General features: G+C 44.5%; 1 protein-coding gene across 2 annotated transcripts in view; it reads right to left on the bottom strand.

The window, feature by feature from the left end:
- Positions 1-20,647, bottom strand: part of Cpne4 (copine 4) — a 447,351-nt gene that overhangs the window by 142,012 nt on the left and 284,692 nt on the right. For both annotated transcript variants that reach the window (XM_055629875.1, XM_055629877.1), the window contains exon 3: positions 19,924-20,103. In XM_055629875.1, the coding sequence (XP_055485850.1) occupies positions 19,924-20,103 (180 nt within the window). The remainder of the gene's footprint in view (positions 1-19,923; positions 20,104-20,647) is intronic.

Genomic DNA, 20,647 nt, shown 5'->3' with positions numbered 1-20,647 from the left:
AGTCCACTGAGAGTGGAGGACCTCTTCCCCTTCCATCTGACCCTAGCCTGTCAGGTTTCATAAGGACTGTCTTTCACTGTCTTCCTCTGTAGCCTGGTCAGGCTGCTCCCCCCTCAGGGGGAGGTGATCAAAGAGCCAGTCACTGATTTCATGTCACAGACAGCCCCTGCTCCTTTTACTAGGGAGCCCATTTGAAGACTGAGCTGCCAGATTTTAGTATGATTATCCTCTAGGATCGTCACCAACCCTATATCTGACAGAGGGCTGATACCCAGAATATAAAAGAACTCAAGAAGTTAAACAGCAACAAATGTAGTAATCCAATTAAAAACTGGGGTACAGAGCTAAACAGAGAATTCTCAATATAGGAATATCGAACGGCAGAGAAACACTTAAAGAAATGCTCAACGTCCTTAGTCATCAGGGAAATGCAAATCAAAACGACCCTAAGATTTCACCTTATACCCATCAGAATGGCTAAGATCAAAAACTCAAGTGACAACACATGCTGGAGAGGATGTGGAGAAAGGGGAATCCTCCTCCAATGTAAACTTGTACAACCACTCTGGAAATCAATCTGGTGCTTTCTCAAACAATTAGGAGTAGCGCTTCCTCAAGACCTAGCTATAGTACACCTAGGCAAATATCCAAAAGATGCTGAAGTTTACAACAAGGACATTTGCTCAACCATGTTCGTAGCAGCTTTATTCGTAATAGCCAGAATCTGTACCCAACCCAGATGTCCCTCAGTTGAGGAATGGACACAGAAATTGTGGTACATTTACACAATGGAATACTACTCAGCAATTAGAAACAAGGAAATCATGAAATTTGCAGGCAAATGGTGGGATCTAGAAAAGATCATCCTGAGTGAGGTATCCCAGAAGCAGAAAAACACACATGGTATACACTCACTTGTAAGAGGACTCTGCATGTTTTAAATGAAAGATGTTAACCCAGCTTTGAGGTAGACTAAGTATCCTTATTGCTACACTTAAAGGTCACATGACTAAGAGTTGCAATAAATACAGCCTAGAGAGCTCTGACTGTGCAGCGGCTGCTGCTAAAAATGGCGTCTATGCTATGACCGGCTTAGTTCTCATGGCAGCCAATAAAGCACTGCTATATGCTCATGCGCAGATGAGAAAACTGAGGCATGGTGAGCCTGTGGTTTGCTAAGACTGATGATGTAACAGAGAACCACAGAGGAAGCTTAAAGCAAGAGCAATTAAGAGGTTGGCAGAGCCACATTCCTCAGAGGATCTGGGGCTATCTGAATCTTGTCGCTTCAGCTTCTGGTGGCTTCCCTGTTCCTCTGCTTGCGGCTGATTCTCTCTCCTCTTCCATTAGATGGCCCTTTCCGCTTTTTTTTTTGTTGTTGTTGTTGTCTCTCACAAGGCACTTGTTAATGGATATGGCACTAACCTGCCCCCCCCCCCACCAGATTCTCTTCATCTTGAGATCCTTCGCTTCAAACTATCAAGGCGTTTGCCAACTGGTAACGCCCATAGGACATGGGCACAATTTTTGAGGGCTAGCCCATGACGAAAGGAAATTCACTCAGACTTCCGCAGCCGGTAAGTAAATCTGGGACCGGAAATCAGATAATGGAGTTACAGAGTCTACGTTAGATTGTTATGCATTCCAGGAACGGCAGAGGCACAATCTACCTGGTGACAATTCACATCTACACCAGGAATCACACAGGAGGCTCTGTCTGCCAGCCCAAGCATGGGGCCTTCAGCAGCTTCAGTTGTACCCCGGTTTCCTGATCTGTGAGGCTGAGATAGTATTACCCAATGCATGGGTTTCTCCAGTGCGCAATGACCACTAACAAGATTCCAGAACCGGGTGACAGGTGCTTAAAAAATGCTACTTCTCTCCTCCCTTCTGTCCCATCCAGCCAGTCCCCACTTAGAGATAATTAGAGTCATCTATTGGCTTAGACTGGGGCCTGGAGGTAGAAGGGGGATGAGTTGCTAGAGGCACTGAGGACACTGGTTTGATCAGAGCCTCATTATCCCATGATAGAGTGGAGAGTGAGAGGTAAGGGAAGGCTTCCGGGTTTCATTACTCCAGCATCCGGGAGGATACAGGTGCCATTCACTGCCTGGGCCCCTCTAGAGGAAGGAAAGGTGGGTGGAAGAAGCCCCAGAGAAGGCAAGGAGAGACAGTGAGCTTGGCTTGGGGTGTTGAATATGAGATGCCTGTGCGCCATCCTTGGCGTTATGGTTTATATTGTGGGATGTCTGAGGAAGTGTCCTGGCCTGGAAGTTTCCAATGGATGAATAATTAATGGCAAAGGAAGGGGCAGATAGGGAGTAGAGGAAAGAGAAATAAGGCAGGGCTAGAAGGGAGGCAGCCTTCTTGGCTGAGCCCTTAGCAACGTCACCATACTTCACACTACCCTCTACCCCTTGAACGAACCATCAGTGGGTAACTAGCCTCCAGGGGCCTAGGGTGACTGAAGGATGGCATTCAGCTTTCTGTGTTCTCCCTACTCATCTGGGGCTGGAGTAGGGTCTGTGTCGGGAGTGGGCATCTAATTCACAGTAGGTCTGTGTTCACATTCCTACGCTGATAAAAGCTTTAAAAAGAGGCTCATCCGGAAGTGAGACGTTTGAGCTGTTCCCGGGGCTGCAGCAGAGGAGCCCTTTATGCACCAAGCAGGGAGGCGTGTAAGCTGCGGTAAAGTTTCTGTGGGGATCACCAGCATCAGTGTCAGTGGCCTTAAAGTCCGTGCCCAAACACTCCGGTTAACTTGTTCTAGAAAGAAAGCAATACCTAGGGGCCTGAAAGCTCCATAGAATATGATGTTCATCCGAATGATAATAATAACGACAAAGAACTGGAAACAGCTTTAATGCCTATGACAGAGAACATGCTCCATCAATTCTGCCATATAACCCTTAAAATAAGTTAAGTAAAAGCATGTGCATTCACTCTGACATGTTCACTATGTATTTGCTATAAAATGGAAAGCAACAAGGCCAGCGATGTGTCTCAGGTGGCAGAGGGCAAACCTAGCATGCATAAAGCCCTGGTTTTAATCCTTAGCACTACAAAGTTCAGGGTCATCCTCAGAATAGAGAGTTCAAGGCCAGCCAGGGACACATGCATTCCCACAGAAACCAAACAGAAAAATAAAAACGAAACAAAATGCAACAATAAAAATGAAATAAGACTTGAGCCCAGAACCTGTGGGAACCTAGGAAATTTTCCAGGGATTAGCTGGGTGTCCTGAGGTCAGACCTGATTTGGAAATCAATCTGGCACTTTCTCAGAAAATTGGGAATAGCACTACCTCAAGATCCAGCTATATCACTCCTGGGCATATACCCAAAAGATGCCCCACCATTCAATAAGGACATTTGCTCAATTATGTTCATAGCAGCTTTATTTATAAAAGCCATAATATGGAAACAACCTAGATGTTCCTCAATGGAGGAATGGATACAAAAATTGTGGTACATTTACACAATGGAATACTGCTCAGCTATTAAAAACAAGGAAATCATGAAATTTGCAGGCAAATGGATGGAACTAGAAGAGATCATGCAGAGTGAGGTAACCCAGACACAGAAAGACAGGCATGGTTTACACTCACTAATAAGTGGATATTAGCCATACAATATAGGATAGCCATCTACAGACCTAAAGAAGCTAAACACTAAGGAGGAAGGACCCTAGGGAGGATGCTAAAATCTCATTCAGAATGGAAAACAGGATAGACACCAGAAGTGGTGGAAGAGAGGAAATAGGATGGGAACCTATTATAGAGGGTCCTCTGAAAGGATTCACCCAACAGGGGATTGAAGCAGATGCTGAGACTCAGGGTCAAACTTTAGGCAGAGCACAGGGAGGAAGAAGAGAGAGGGAGAAGGAAGAGAGGGGTGGGGATAGAGTGACATGGTAGGGACAGGAGCCCCACAAGGAGACCAACAAAACTAGAAGTTCTGATCCCAGGTGGTCCTGCAGAGACTGATGCACCAATGGAGGACCATGCATGGAGAGGACCTAGACCCCCTGCTCAGATGTGGCCAATTGGCAGCTGAGTCTCCATGTGGATTTCTGAGTGGGGAAAGCAGGGGCTGCTTCTGTCATGAACTCAGTTGACTGCTCTTTGATTACTCACTCCTGGTGATGAGGCTTTGTCAGGTCTCAGAGGATGAGGATCCAGGCAGTCCAGATAAGACTGCTATGGGCAGATGGCAAAAGTGGAGAATTCCCCCTTTCAGTGTCCTAGGGGAAGGGATGGGGGAAGAGGGAGGGAGAGTATCGGGGAGTCAAGGAAGAAGCCTTCAATCGGGATATATAATGAATACATTGTGAAGAAAAAAAATTAAAAATAGAAATTAAAAAAAAATGGAATAAGACACAGCAGTAAAAGCATAAGTAACCACGTGTTTATTTAGAAAAAGAGCCATGTGTAGATGCATCAAGGAAGAAAATCTGTAACATATACCAAAACACTTGATAACTTTCCCTCAGTAGAAAGATGAAGGGTGAGTTTTTGAGCTGATAATACCTTGAATGTAGTAAAACAATAAAGCCATTGTCTACAAATAATGCAGTTGAGCGACAGACGGTTTTTCTTGACTTAAATATACGTTGCGTGAAAGATCTTGAGTGTTTGTAGAAAGAACCTGGGACTCAGCCTCTGACACCCTTACGGAGAGCTGAGAGAGGGACTGGGGGACAGAAGCCTCAGAAGTTGTCACTGTCACAAATTTGTGAAGTGGAAAGCTTAAAGGTCTCGCCCTATAGACCCATAGATGAGGTAGGCTTTGCGCGTGGTCTTTCTTGGGGGATCAGCTCATCGCTAGAGGGTGTACTAGAAGTGCTGCCAAGGAAGGTAATCGTGGCGTACTAGGTGCAAAACTACTGTGCTGTTGAGACACAGACCTGCTCTAAGAGCCAGAAAGCCTAGGCTGAAATCATGGCCCCTGCACTTGCAAAGCATGTAGACACAAACACGTCACTGCAAGGTTCGAGTGTGTGGCAGATGAGGAGGAGGTAAAGGTGTCTCCTGGAGTTCTATGAGGATTCAGCACATATTTCAGCAGTGGGTCTGGAAGCAGTCTCCGCTCTCAGGGCTTATTGTTAGCGTTTGGTAAATGTATTATTCAAATATGAGATGAGTGAATATATGAGCGTAATAGATCTATGCCATGGGCAAAACTCGGCAAAAATACTCTATGTTGCTTAAATTCTTCACTCCCGGAGAGTATTTCTGATAAATATTAACAAATGGAGTGCCGGAGAGCCCCCTGGGCTAGGAGAAAGGTGTTTTTCAGATGCAGGAGTCAATTTATCAACTTGTGGGGAAGAGGGTCTCGTGCATGACCTCTGTGACCAGTTTCACAGTGGCAGTGTTCAGGAGGAACTGCAAATGATGCTTCAAATTTACAAAGGGTTGGGCTGGAGAGATGGATGAGTGGCTAAGAACACTTGTTGCTCCTCAGAGGACTGGGGCTCGATTCCCAGCACCCACGCGGAGATTTAACTATCTGTAACTCCAGTTCTGAGGATCCAACAGGTTTGAACTCACATGCATGCAGACAGGACATTATACACACAAAGTAAACAAATCTAAAAGCATCCACAAAGGGTTGTAGAACTTACATTCCATTTGGTGAGTGATGTGGTGTAATGGAAGGTACGTCATGAAATCATCTCAGCCTAGTATTGAATTGTGCTGTGCTTTCAGTGTGATATTGGGCGAAAGAGTTGAGTTCCCAGGGCTGATTCCTTATTGCTCAGTTAGAAACAATGGTGTTCTCACTTAGCACAATACTTCTTGATACAATGAGGTTCCATGAAAATCAATCTGTTTTTTCTTCTACTTAAGACTTAATGAGGAAACCAGTGCGAAGAGCTGGGAATTTTTAAAGGGTTTTAAGTTTTTTTGTTTGCTTTTGTTTTTCTAATTGAGGATGTGAAACAAGAAGCCAGAGGTAGTATAGCCTGGGAATAGGAGAGGAGCAGCTTGGAATTCTGTGAATCCAAATGTCCGATGTTAATTTTTTGTTGTCCCAGTTTTGAGGCTTGTATTCTTGTCCAAGTGATGATGGTGGTGGTGATGATGATGATGATGATGGAAGTAGTAGAGGTAGCAATGATGGTTGTGATCATTATGCTGGTGCTGGTGATGATGATTAATGATGGTGATTATAGTTCTGGTGCTGTGGGGGGTGATATAGATGGATATATTGATAGTGATAATTATTGATGATATCAGTGGTGGCACTGATAATGATAATGATGGTTGTGGTAGTGGTGGTGATGTGATGATCATGATGATTAATGGTGGTGTTGATGATGGTGCTGATGGTACCAGTGATGGTGATGATGGTGATGATGGTGATGGTGATGATAGCAGTGATAGTGATGACATCATTAACAGAACAAAGGTCATAAATACCAGCCAGACCCAAGATCAGCTCTTCGAAATGGTTAGCTGTGAAAGCGATTTATTACTGTGAAGTGATCACAAAAACATATTGTTCAAATTGGGGAGTTTTTGAAATGAAAGGAAATGTGATTAATTAAAATAAGGTAATGAGTTTAAGTTAAAATGGCTTGGGCACATGGAGAAACAGGCTACACTCTCATTATGTGACTCTTTCACAAGAGAGGGCACAGTCATCCCCCCTCCCCCCAGAAGCTTTAGGGAGAGGCCAGGAACACCAGAACAGAGCAGAAAGAGCCTGCTTTGTTGGTGGGGCTAAATGCAGCCCTGCTTTGGCCTCCTCAGCTCTCAGCTGTCTGATTCCATTGGGCCCGTCAGTGAGTGAACTATAACAGCAGATTTCTTGCTTTGAATTTCAGCAGAGGGGATAAGGGTTGGCAGGATTTCTGCTCCTTTGTTACTCTGACTAGTGATGTCAAGAGCCCTGCCCTGAGCCTCCAGGTGTGCAGATGCTAAGAAAGCAGGAATCAGGACTGCAGTCAGCTCACTCTCGGCACTTGGGAGCTTGGACTCAGGAGTGTGCACCTTGGTCAACCTGTGCTCGTGCACAGAGAAGCCTCAGAGGTTCATATTCCATGCAGAACAGAGATAATTAATTCATACCTGGCCTCATTTTGTCCTTGGATCTGAATCTAAGGCTCTTGGGAGTGACTTTGTAAATTGAGCCGGTAAATTTTCTCCCCCTGAACTTTATCAGATTAATTTAAAAATAAATATTATGTTTCTCAAGTTCTGCTTAAATCAGCTCTGGAAGAATCTCACAACCTCTTTGCAGATCCAGCGGTGAGTGATTCCTCAACTTATCTGTTATGAATGACCTAGGCCCTCCCACTTCTCTTCTCTAACCAACAGGAATATTACAAAAGCTCAGAATCAGATTAGCCAGGCAATTCTGCTTTCCATAGCCAGAGGGCTGGGGACCCAGGGTTGTTTCTCAAAAGCATCTTATGATGCTTTCCTCAAAGATCTTACAAATACCTCACTCAAGAGGTTTTCCTGCTGTCATTCTGGGCTGAAATTCTTCATATATTGTAAAAGTTCATCAGTAGTTTTGGATTCTGTGTGTGTGTGTGTGTGTGTGTGAGAGTAGTTCTTGCATGGGTGTTTGCATCTTTCACATATTTTGAGGGTTAAGATCCTTATATGTTCATTTGCGAATGTTTATGATAAACTCATTGTTTATTTGTATGTGTAAATATGTGGTATATGGTTGTATATACGTATGTGTGTGTCCACATGCTTGCATATGTGTGCGCACAGTGCATGTAAAAACCAGAGGTTGATGTAAGGTGTCTTCTTCAATTGTTTTTTTGTTTTTTTGGTTTTTGTTTTTGTTTTTGAGACAGGGTCTCCTGCTGAACCTGGAGCTGTTGATCTGCTCTGGCTAGCCAGTGAGTTTCAAAGTTCTGTCTGTCTATACCTCCCTAGTGCTGAGATTATAGACACACACAGATTAACCTGGATTTTATGTATGAACAGGGAACCCAAACCTCCAACCCTTATGCGGCCACGGCAAACACTTTACTGACTCCTGAGTCCCTTTGTTGTATTGTTTGTTTGTTTTTTTCAATTGTGAGTATGCTGTACACGCACTGTAGGAAATATGGGAAAAGACATCTGAGATGTTGCAAACCAGCCATAATCCTACAGACTAGATGCCATCACTGTTAGCACTGAGACATGTATTCTCCCAAGTCTTTGTTCTTGGAAGAAATGGACAGGTTAATGACTGTCACCATATTTTTCTCCCACTTTGGAAGAAAACACAAGAGACTGTTTAATATTCTTATGGCCATGTTTGGTGTCCAGAAAAGTTCATCATTAGCACTAACTAAATTTTATTCATAGCTTGAAGAAGAAATCAGAAATATGCACACATTTTAAGGTAATTGTAGTAAACTTTGTAAGGTTAACATTTTTACTTTTAATACATTATATATAGAATGGCTTGGGGGAAACATTCTTTGCTAACCTAAGTTTTTCGTTATTGCGGTTCAGCAAATCGGTGATTTGGCATATGGATAATTCTGTTCATGGTGATATAGTGTCTTCTGGCTCCACACTGGGACAAGGACAGGGTATTCTTCCCTGAGACTCGGGATACTTATATTTGAGAAGGGCATCAAGACAGCATTTTTAGAGGAAAGGCAGTGGCAGGTGGTGGGCAAAGCATGCTACACAGCATAGAGGCAGGGGCAGGCTGCATGGACAGCCAGTTCCGAGCTGTGTGGACTTGAGAAGCTAAGGGAAGCTGATTAGAAATGAGAAAGCTGAAGCGGAGGTACAGCAAGGCTCCTTGCATGGGTGAGCTGGTCTGGGAGCTGAGTGCCTTGTACTAGCCTGGCTTAAAGGGTGAAAGCCAGGACAAAGTACATGAAATGGGTTTTCAGCACTGAGGTGGAATTCCCTGCGAATTGTCATTCAATGCCATCTGCCTTCATTAAATAAAGCTAAGACAGGTATCAAATAGCAGCCTAGCCGTGAAACAGGGCCCATAAACAGAAGCCCATTTAAATTGCCACTGAATATGTCTTTTTAATAGTATCTTTGAAATTGAATGGGCTCAGAATTGCTTTCTCTGGGGAAGGGAGGGGACGCTGAGGTAGAACAATGCCATCAGTTACTCAGTGGCATCTAATACTTAGCACCAGGGAAATGCTGAGTCACAGACGGGATGAAGGGGTGCATGCTGGCTTTGCTGTGGTGACTTGGGACACCACTTTCCAAATGAACGGGTACAGAAAAGACATGCCTTATGTCTGAGGTGAAAGGTAAGGGATGAGTGACAGCTGTTAACTCCAAATGTGAAGGAGCTCAGAAAGGAATGGGCCCAAGCCTTCTATAAACACAGATGAAGTCCATGAGCCCCATGTCATAGGTTAAGCAACTTGTCAAAATTTACGCGGGGACTCGGTAGGAGTCCCAGGATGTATGACTCCGATTATAGACCCTCTAAAGGAGGTACAAGGTAGCAGGGGATTTCTGGAGGAGCAGAGACTGCTGTAGGGTCTGAATTTAAGGTTACTAGCCCAAATAAGAAAGGAAAAAAAAAAAAAAGAAAGGATTTTATTCTCCTTGGAGAGGTAGGGGCTTGCTTACCCAGAAACACCCTGAATCCTGGCTGTCTGTGAGCAGGAGGGAGCAGCACTGTTTTCCAGGCTTCCACAGCTAGTCCAGGGGGATGGAAATAATGATGCTTACTTATGATATCATTCATCACTTAAGCAGTTGCTACTGCAGTGATTCTGCAAAATTATGAAAAGCCTTTCCTCTGAGAAACAAAAGGGGAAACAAGTTGCTTGCTATAATATGTAAATTTGGCTTCCCCAGGCATCCGATTTTAAGACAGAAAGGCACTAGATGTTATAGAACAAAATGCCGACCTTGGAAACTTGCTCTGGGCATTACAATGTGTTTGAATGACACTTTTGGTGTCCATAAATGGGGCTGTTCTCACCCTAGACCAAATTCCTATAGATCATGACAACTTGAGGTCTATTGGTCTTTTCGAGGGCCAATACCAAGCCATATCAAGCTGATATAATCTGGAAATCTATCTTTTTCAGAAAGAAAACCCATCATCTAGATAATAGGTCCATTTGACTACATTTAATGGATAGCAGAAATAAACAGTGGTATCCAAGATCTCCATCAAGGGCTGATAGCATAGATAACTCAGTTGGTAAAGTGCTTACTTTGCAAGCCTGAGGATCCAAGTTCATCCCTAGAATCCACATTTCAAAAAGCCAGGGAGATGGCTCATGGTTAAAGATCTTACTGTGCAAGCATAAGGAACCCAGGTAAATATGGGCTGTGCATGACAGCCTAGCCTGTAATTACAGTTATGGAAGGTGGAGAGAGCAGGATATCATGAGCAAGCTGGCCAGGGAGACCAGCCATACCGGGGAGCTCCAAGTTTGGTTCACTCAGTGAATAAGGTGAAAGAGCAACTAAGGATGCTCTCTGACATCTATCTCTGGGCCTCCACATAAAGGTTCATAAAGGTGATCATAACCCTCTGCACACATACGCAACATCACACATGCAAAGGCATGTATACACACACGGCAAATGAAAGAAGAAGAGCAGTGAGAAAGAAAGAAAAGCCAGTGTGTGTTTGTAATCCCAACATCAGGAAAAGGGGGCAGGTGGATCCCTGGGGTTCCTCACTGGCCAGCCAATTAGCCTCCTTGATGAGTTCCAGCCAAGTAAGAAATGTCTCAAAAAACAAAGACGGCGCTCTAGGGATGACAGCTGAGGTAATCTTCTGACCTCTACAAGCACATACATGCACAAGCCCTGCTCCTCTCTAACATGTACCCGAACATGCATGGGCATGTGCATGTACACACACACACATCACACACACACAATCTCCATTAAGAACATAACCCATGTGCCATGTTCAGGCCTTACTGTATAAAAGCGAACTGTAAACTTCATGATGAACTGTTCTTCTTGCTTCTTGGTCCTTAATTTCTCTAGATAATTTCTTACACCACTGGTTTCTTTTATCACTAAAGCTTTTGATAGAGTCTGACTCACTAGCAGGCACAGGATTCTCAGAATCAGACACTCTGGGGTAGATCCAGCAGTCCTCATTTTCACAAGTATCAGGATCTGGAGAGATGGGTCAGCGATTAAGAGTACTGGCTGTTCCTGCACAAAATGGGGTTTGACTCCTAGCAATCACATGATGGTCCATGACCATCTCTAACTCCAGTTCCAGGGCATCTGATGCCCTCTTTGGGCCCTCACTGGCACCAGGCAGGCATGTTGTACATAGAGGTGTGTGGGAGGTGGTGTGCTGTCCTTCCGTTATGAACAGGGGACAAAGAACTCTGTGACACTGAGTCCAGCACCCCTCAAAGGCTCACAGATGGAGCTCTCAGTTTTAACAGAGAGATGAGAACTTTGGAGAATAAAATACACTGAGGAGAAGCCACATTGAAATGAAGAAGGGAGATTTAAGCAGATGTTATTGAACCATAGAGAAGAGAAAATGCCCGTGAGAAATCAGGGAATGAGCGTGTGCAATAGGACTGAGCATGGAAGGAATCCTGGCCAGGTGAGGTCCTGGGTGCCGACTTCGAAAGATTCTGCATTTAGGAGATTGACAGTCATACCAACACTTTTCAAGAAGCCATTTTGCAGCCTTTTAATTCTAAGATTCATTTTGTTTTTAATTATGTGCATGTGTGGGTGCAGGTACTTGTGGATGACAGGACAGAATGTTGGATCTCCTGGAAAAGGCATTATAGGAAGTGGGTGCTGGAAAATGAACTCAGGTCCTCTACAAGAGCAGCAAGTGCTCTTATTTACTGAGTCACCTCTCCAGTCCCAACATTATAATCTTAAAAAAAAAAATGTCTTTCTTGAGGGAAGATAACTAATCTCATGACTTTTCAAATGTGTTTACAAATCATCTATATCCCTTCTGTAAACATAATAAAACAAATTTAACTGAAAAAATAATTTTCCACCAAACACTACCAAGGTCAGCTCCAACCTGGCTTTGCACTAATACCACTCTCTAATATATACTAGTAAGTGATGCGCTAGCTACTAGAATGAACGGAAGGGACCATAAAGGAGTGTGTGACTCTAGACAATGGACCGTCCTTACCTGGTCTTATTTTCCTCAACTTTTAACGACAGTAGTGGAGAGTGTCTCTCTCTGCTGGGTACTGGAATAATAGGTAAAGTACAGCAACTTCCCAGGCCAGCAGCGTGAGGAAAGTCATTTCTGTTACCTATCCACTGTCTTTGGAGAGTGAAGGTAGACATGTAGGGAGGAGTGAATGAGTTAATAAGCAATGAAAGAGGGAAAGAATGTCAGAGGAAGGAGCAGCTTGCTCTTCTAGGTGGAGAGGGATCCCATCTTTCCTGGTTAACCCCTGGCAGAGTGTAGCAGAGGATGGGCTTAGCTGCGTGTCTAGTTTGGAGCAGGATGGTCTCCCAGCTCGCCCAGAAGGGAAGCACAGCTTTCTGATTCCGCTGTGTCCTCGTGGCTCCGCCCCCTCTCCCATCTGCTGAGAATGCACACTTCCGCCTCAAGTCCTCCCTGAGGACATGAACTTGGCTTTGTTTGGCATTTTTGCTCACTGCAAAGTCACTTGCTGTGCTTGGACCCAACTGCACAGTTTTTGCCAGTTCCTAGCCTGCTGAGGGCTGCAGCTTTTCTTTCTTAAAAAGTCCGGCTGTTCATGCCAGAGCAGGCGTGTTGCAAACTCAGAAATCACCTCCAGCATGTGTGGAAGCCTTCGGATGGAGTGAACAGACTCTACATATGTGATTTTCTGTGTGGTTTTGGCGAATTCACTTCATCTCTGTTTGTGGGCCTTAGCTGTAGCAAGATAAGGGTTAAAATACCTACCCAGATGATTTCAACATTCTGTTTCTGTTGTTGGGTTTTTTGTTTGCTTATTTTTTGAGACAGGTTTTGTGTGTGTGTGTGTGTGTGTGTGTGTGTGTGTGTGTGTGTGTGTGTCTAGCCTTGACTATCCTGGAACTCTCTATAGACCAGGCTGTCTTCAAACTCACAGAGATCGGCCTGCCTCAGCCGCCCGAGTACTGGGATTAAAGGTGTGTACCACCACTGTCTGCTTCAGCATTCTGTTTTAAAACTTTTCTTTCCACATAAATTATCCCTAAAAGAATGAATGCTAGGGCATGTATTCAGATGACCAATACATGCCTTGAAGTCTTAGACTGAATGAGATCATAAATGAGGTAAAATTATACATTTAGTATTGGTGGCTGCCCAGGACATGGGAACTCATTCTTTATAACTCTTTCCCCTGACAATGCTAATTCTTCCCATCCCCATCCTTCCCTAGACCCTCACCACATGAATAACGGTGCTTACACCACTTCCAACAACACCCCAAGGGCTTCCTCTACACCAGGGGCTCAGCCCAGCATTATCTATCTATCTATCTATCTATCTATCTATCTATCTATCTATCTATCTATCTATTTATTTATTTTTTTATTATTAGTTACATTTTATTACCTCTGTATCCCAGCTGTATCCCGCTCCATCCTTCCCTCCCATACCCTCCCTCCCTCATCTCCTCCCTGCCCCTTTCCAAGTCCACTGATTGGGGAGGACCTCCTCCCCTTTCATCTGACCGTGTTTTATCCGGTATCTTCAGGACTGGCTGCAAAGTCCTCCTCTGTGGCCTAGCAGGACTGCTGCTCCCTTGAGGGGTAGGGAGGTCAAAGAGCCTGCCTTTGAGTTCCTGTCAGAAATAGTCCCTGTTCCCTTTACTATGGGAAACCAATTGGTTACTGAGCTACCATGGGCCACATCCAAGCAGAGGTTCTAGGTTATATCCATGCATGGTCCTTGGTGGAGTGTCAGTCTCAGAAAAGACCCCTGTGCCCAGATATATTTGGTCCTTGTGGAGCTCCTATCCTTTCCACGTCATACTAACTCCCCCTTCTTTCCTATGATTCCCTGCACTCTGCCACAGGTTTGGTCATGAGTCTCAGTATCTGCTTTGATACACTTCAGCCCAGCATTTTCTATGCAATGTCTCACTAATTGTGTAGGCAATCATGGGTGAGTGTGTATGTTCATAGGTGGGTGTTTGTGTGTACAGGTGCGCATATGGGTGCTCACATTGATGAACATGTATACATGCGTGTGTGCACAGATATGTGCATGTGCACGTGGATATGAGCCCAGAGGACAGCCTTGCATGTCATTTTCTCAGGCAGCTGTCCACTTTGAGGTTTGAGAAAGGGGCTCTCACTGGCGTGAAACTCACCAAATAGGCCATACTGTCTGGCAAGCCAGCCTTCATTTCCCCAGTGCTAGAATTGCATGTTCAAGGCCACACTCAGAGTCTTTTCCTCCGTTGGTTCTGAGGATTCAACTTGGGTTGTTGTGTTATGCTTGCATGAACTGAGCTGTCTCCCCAGACCAATCTTCACAACGTCCCCAGGGGTTAGCGCTATGGCTTCCTCTATTGCTACACAAAGAAATCAGGCTTCAATAGTGGGGAGAAGTTTTCTTTGGAAAAAGAGCGCTGAGCGAGAATCTGTCTGAGACCATTACAAAGCCATTAAGCAGTACAGTGCTTGTACTTGAGCCTTAAGAAGCCACACCTAGGACACTGGTTGTGCCATTACCAGGGTTGTTTGAAATCTAGCCATTCCTTTCTGCCTTAGTTATACAGGACAAAGAACCTCCTTTTAGCAACCCAAATGTCAAGAAGGAATATGGTGGTGTTTTTTTTTTTTTTTTTTCCATTTTGCTTGCACTCTCATACTGAAGAGAACAGCATTTTTGAAAGGAAAAAGAAAGGAAAGTTCCCCCTTCATGTCAGTGTTTCCACTTGTAAGCTGCGGAGGCTAAAGGTATGCCCTTGCCCTGGCACATCTCTTAGAACAAATGCACCGATCTGGATTGTTTCTCTGTGCACGGAGGACACTCAACAAAGAAAGGCTTTTTTGTTGTTGTTCATTTTAAGACATCAAGTTCACACTCCTATCTGCAAGACAATGAGGAAAGATGGTCTTAATATTCAGTGAGCTTTTAGCAACCCATTGCTTCATTTGAATATGACGTGCTCAACAGATTTCCTTCCACAGATGAAAATGTGCACCATCCCACTCGAGACCCCTTCCATGCTACGTACTGTCATCTGTCAAGAGTACCTCCTCAAGCCGTACCATCCGCTCCAGACTCATTGCCCACTGGCAGTTCCTCTGTTTTCTGCACGAATGTCCCAAGCTTAGTCACAGGCAGGTGTCACACTGGATTGCCCACCCCATCCTTGTATGATTACCCTCAGGGACAGCAGAAGAGCTGCTCTCGGTTTTCTCAAAGACACGCCCCTGCCCCACACAGTCAGTCAGGCTTGCTGACCAAAGACTCTCCCCTGGGTACAATCCTCTGGGCCTCCTTCACTGGGCTCCCCTCATTTCTCTGCTACTCTGCCAATCTCCCACATGCTTCCTTTTCCTCCATGTCTCTCTGCCTTCATGAGCGTGTCAAAGTGCTTTTTCTAATATATGCATCCAATCTTGTCTTCCTCCTGGTTACCAAGGCCTCGCTGTGTCTAGTCTAAGCTCTTCCAGCTATAGAAAAAACAAAACAAAACAAAACAAAACAAAACAAAAAAAACCAAACTAAACCCTTAAAGCCACATAGCCTGGCTCTTCCTCTCCCGTCTTGCATCTTCATCCATCTCCCATCCTCGTTTGACCATCCAGCTATGCCCAGTCTCAGATCTCTCTGCTACTGCCCTGACACCCCATGCCACTGTGTCTTTGCATGTTCCGGTCATTTTGTTTGGAAAGTCTCCGTGCAGGTGAACTGCTACTGAGTTCACATTTCAAGTTCAGCGTCATCTTTCCTGTGAGTTCTCTCTGATTCCCTTTGGGTAGGTAAGTCTTTATCCTACAACTCCTGGAACACATTTCTGTGGAAGCATTTAACCATGTGCACTTTGATTATGTATCTACAGGTTGGTGTCACCTAGCTAACCATGACCTTCTCAGGGACAAGGTCTCTGTCTTCTGTGTCTTTGTATCTCTATCACCAAGCATAATATTTGGCATATCCAGAGAACCTGGTAAATGCTTCCTCTATGACTAAATAAATGGATGAATGTTACATTGCCTCCCCCAAACTAATCACCCTAGCCATGGAAAAGGGGGATGATTGGATGATTTGATTGATGGAAGCCAAGTGGTGCTGAATACATATGAGTGGGGAAAGCCAATCCTACCAATTACATGGCTGATAATGACGTGGTTATCAACAACAGAGTCCAGGATGTCACCTGGAGGTGGCTGAAGGGGCAACATGTCAAGCCTTTGCCTCTGTGGCTATCTTTAGCTTCTGGTCGCCTGAGGGCTACACATACCTCCAGCCTTGCTTCGAGACTGCTACAGTATTTCAGGAATCCCAGGCAAAGAGAAACAGTCTTTATTTGTATCTCTAGGCTAAGTAAGAGCTTTCAAATAACACTTGCACATCTTACTACTAAGTATCGGCCACAGGCATAGCCCTAAGCCAAACTCTGGCAAGTGGAGCGGTGAGATCTCTGGTTGCGCTTACTCGGGATTCCCTTCTGAGTTAGGGAGGGAGTTCTTTTCCACATGGTCACATGGCAAAAAAAAGTGATGACCCCCAAATTGTCATCCTTCATACTCAGAAGGTATGACTTCTAAGAGAGTGGGTGACTGGGCATTGAAGAAGCAAGCCATAATAGGAAACAAAGAGCAAGGGTTTCGGCACCCTGTTTCTATCACCAGGCCCCTGAGATGAGTATACATTACTGACTTCTAACCACCAGCCACCGAACTTCTTTGCTTGAACCTTCTGCTAATCCTTAAAGTCCCCTTAGCTACCCAGGCAGCCAGCTAGGAATACTGGAAGCCTGATGCCCCCAGATTAGGAACAGCCCTCCACCAATGACCGCCAAGAACACTTTTGGCCAGCGTGGCTAGAAGCCTAGTTTCCTCAGCCCTAGGGAACACACTCTGACACTTGCTCTGCACTGGCTTCCAGATTGTTCCTAATAGAATTGGGCTCCAGTTATGTACAGTGGCAGCTGGCTTGACCATACACCCTTAAGGGCTGCTTCTCCTTGCCTGGATCACTTTTTCAGGCCATTATGTGTCTCAACTCTTTTCACCTCCGATTTCAGAGTCAGTGTGTTGACAAAAATCAAACAAAGTGCTGTCTACCATATGGCCAACTCCTTCTTGAATCCAGAGGCTTGTGTGTTTTCTTGCCATCTGCAGGGAATGTACTTCCTTCTCAGTATTTCAGCATCAATGCTGCATTCCTTGGGAAGCCTTCACACACACACACACACACACACACACACACACACACACACACACACCTGCCTTCCAGCAGACCTTTTCTCACAGATGTTTTCTCCTGAGGCAGGGCATGAATGCAGTTTTGCTGGGGCATTAGGCTTCTATAATTTGGAGTCCCTGTTTGTGAAAAAACAAAAACAAAAACAAAAACAAAAACAAAAAACCCTGCAACTCTACAAATAGCAGTGTAAGGCACAGCCTTAGCAGGAGGCCCAGCTGCAAAGGGTTCTGAAGTTTAATTTTTACTGGTTAACAGAAAGTCACCTCTGAACTGGCTCAGTGACCCCAGGTCCCTCCTACCTCAAGCTCCTGTCACCTTTGCCTGACCTTCAGGACTCCTTGACATGGCTTTCTGACTGGGAGAGTTGAAAGAATCAGACTAATTTTGTAACCTATGTTTCTTTTAATTGCCTTATAACTTATATTTGCAAGTTTTAGGCCCATGTTAATTAAAGCCTCTTAGTGCTTCTCCAGAGAGCCGAGGAATGTAAAAGTTCCTGACGTTAGCCATCTGTGAGGGCAGAGATAAGGAAGAGAACAAGCAGAGATCTCTACTAAATGGAGAGAAAATCACCAGCTGGTGCTGGTGAGATGGGCTTTGTTTGGAAACTGGGCCAAATGGCCCCAATCCTTCTCCTGACCTTTGATCCAAAGACTGTAACCCCCACTCCTCAGAACAGACATGGGATGAATTAATCACTCTCCCTTCCTTTAACTGTGGCTGACAGGAAATTCCAAACTGACTTGAAGATCAGATATTTACAACAGGGCTGACTGGACCTAAGGGTGACCAGAACTAACCAATTATTTTAAAAGTTAAACACCTCATCCAATCCTAAATCGCCAAGAAGGCAACCCCAGGAGATTCTCGCCTTGTGTCTTTTAAAAACCTAAGGTCTTTGTCTCCTGGTGCCACTCCTAGCTGACCAGCAGGGGTGACCCCATTGCGTAATGGTCAAGAGGAACCTTTTGCATTTTTGCATCATGGATGATTAGTTTCCTGAGTTCTCTTCATACCTTCTTATATTTAGGCTCTTGCTAGGCCTAACAGAATCTCTCTCCTTCCTCTGCAGCCCCTGAACCATGTTTGTCTCTGAACCATGTTTTTATTTTTATTTTTCCACAAAGGTACCACAGAACCTTGATTCTTGTTCAAAGGTTTCCTCTTTCTGAAAGCCACAACACTAGGGAAGGGGCCCAGGAATATGACGTAAATTGATACAATTTGAGTAAACATGGATAATCCTTTCTCTCTCTTCACTGCTCATTTTATTTTGGAGGCTCAGAACAGGATTTTCACTTTGATCCCACTCAGCTCTAAAGGAAGCCCCACATCTATAAACCAGGGTCATTAAGCGGGCCCAAGGCATCAAGAAATCTGCTACCATGGGAATCTAGAAAGCAGCCAACCCCCATCATATGCACTGGGGAGCCCCAAGATCACATAAAACAGACAAGCTGACTTATGTTCCACTCTGCAGTTTCAGAAACAAAACAAAACAAATCAAGAACAACAAAAAAACCCCACTTGATCCAGAAAAGAAGTTTCTGGGCTTGGAAAAACCAGCTCTCCCCCTCCCTTCTTACCACTAAAAAAAAAAAATCAAACAAACAACAAAAACTGATTCTCAGACTCTGCACAGCTGGCTAGGTCTCCTGCGTCATCCCATTTCTAGTCCCTAGGTTTGAGGACACTAACCTCACAGACCAATCAAACTCAACTCTTGGTGGCATTTTGAGGTTGAACTGGATCTATTTCATTTTCCTCCGCTGACTTACTTCTCATAAACACCCCACTACACTCTGGGCACAGCAGAAGGGGAAGATGGAAAGGAAAGGGCGGTGGAAGCAAAATGATGGGCTTTGGGGCCAACACTGGCTCTGCAGCCTTCAGCACAGTGGTTCTCAACCTTCCTGATGCTGTGACCCTTTCATACGGTTCCTCATGCTGTGGTGACCCCCAGCCATGACATTGTTTCATTGCTACTTCATAACTGTAATTTTGCTACTGTTATGAACTGCTATATAGATATCTGATATATGACTCGACATCCCTGCTGCATCACTTGAGAGTGCCCTGAGTCTGATTTTTTCTCCCCAATCGAAGGAAAATAATGCTGATGTTCATTACACATTCCCACTAGGGTTAAATTAAAGTCTCTGTTTAATCACTAAGCATTCAGTCCTTTTCTTTGGTCATTTTTTTTTCCTCTAGAGCCTTTAAATAAATTCTAACAAGGAACGCTTTCTGTGTGAGAATCTTGGCTGGGAAATTTGTAATGGGGCAGGATGTGGCTCTAACAGACGCAAGGACAGAGGATGTAGGAAAGTGCCCAATATACAGTTGTTATATAAGTGACCAACACAATGAGGACATGCAGAAAGGGAGATTGGTAGCTGCAAAATAAGTAACTTCACATATTCGTATGATCATCCTCTGGTAACTATAATTAATTTGACAGTACCTAGGAAACACTGGGAAATGCTACAGTTTAAAGAAAACAAAAACTAAAGGAAGAAGAGAGCAAAGGTCAGATGAGAGGAGAAAGGCTAAAGGGGAGGAAAGCCTGGTGGTGGGAACGGGCAAGGGTCATCTCATCTACCTGGCCAAGGGTGCACTCCATGCCACCCAGGAAGTCAGCATCCTTCAGTCCGTTGTGGTTGCTGCTGATGTCATGAACCTCAAACCGGAGACGCTGGACCTCTTCAAAGTAAAAGTCCACGGTAAACAGTTTCGAGTACACTGGGTTTATGCAGGTACGGATGACCTCCGTCCTGTCCACCTGAAAGGAGAAGGATTAGGATTTTTATTATTAACCTTCAAGCTAGTTAATTATGGGGCACATCTGCTTGTTCTAAACTGTAAATGCCCTCCTGGGAGTCACAAGGGCCAGCAAATTGAAACTTTACAAGCCACCTTGGAGAATGAACTAAGCTTCAGTGCAGACAACTTTACTAGACATAACAAACAGTCTGGGGTTCTGCATTTGAAGATGTTAATTATGTTATATGGATTAAACAATAGAACAAGATGAAATAGATCAGCACTCATACAGGAGAGTTTGAGAGAAAATCTGGGCTCAGTGGAAAAGCCATCTATGACCAATCAGTGATGTCTGTTGGGCAGAGTTCTCATTTTAGCCACATCTACTGTAACACGAGCTTCCAACTCAAGATTCCTAGGACAACAAAGATGAAGGCTGTAAATGTTTTTATTTCCTCAGGACAGGGGACGAGATGAGAGTCACACCCAGGCAGAGCTTGAGCTGAGCCCATAGTCTTCTTCCTTCCTTCCTTCCTTCCTTCCTTCCTTCCTTCCTTCCTTCC

The sequence above is a fragment of the Psammomys obesus genome, unplaced genomic scaffold (assembly GCF_907164565.1).
Source record: "Psammomys obesus unplaced genomic scaffold, mPsaObe1.curated_primary_1811, whole genome shotgun sequence".
Taxonomy (NCBI): domain Eukaryota; kingdom Metazoa; phylum Chordata; class Mammalia; order Rodentia; family Muridae; genus Psammomys; species Psammomys obesus.
This window is presented reverse-complemented; position numbering and strand designations above follow the sequence as displayed.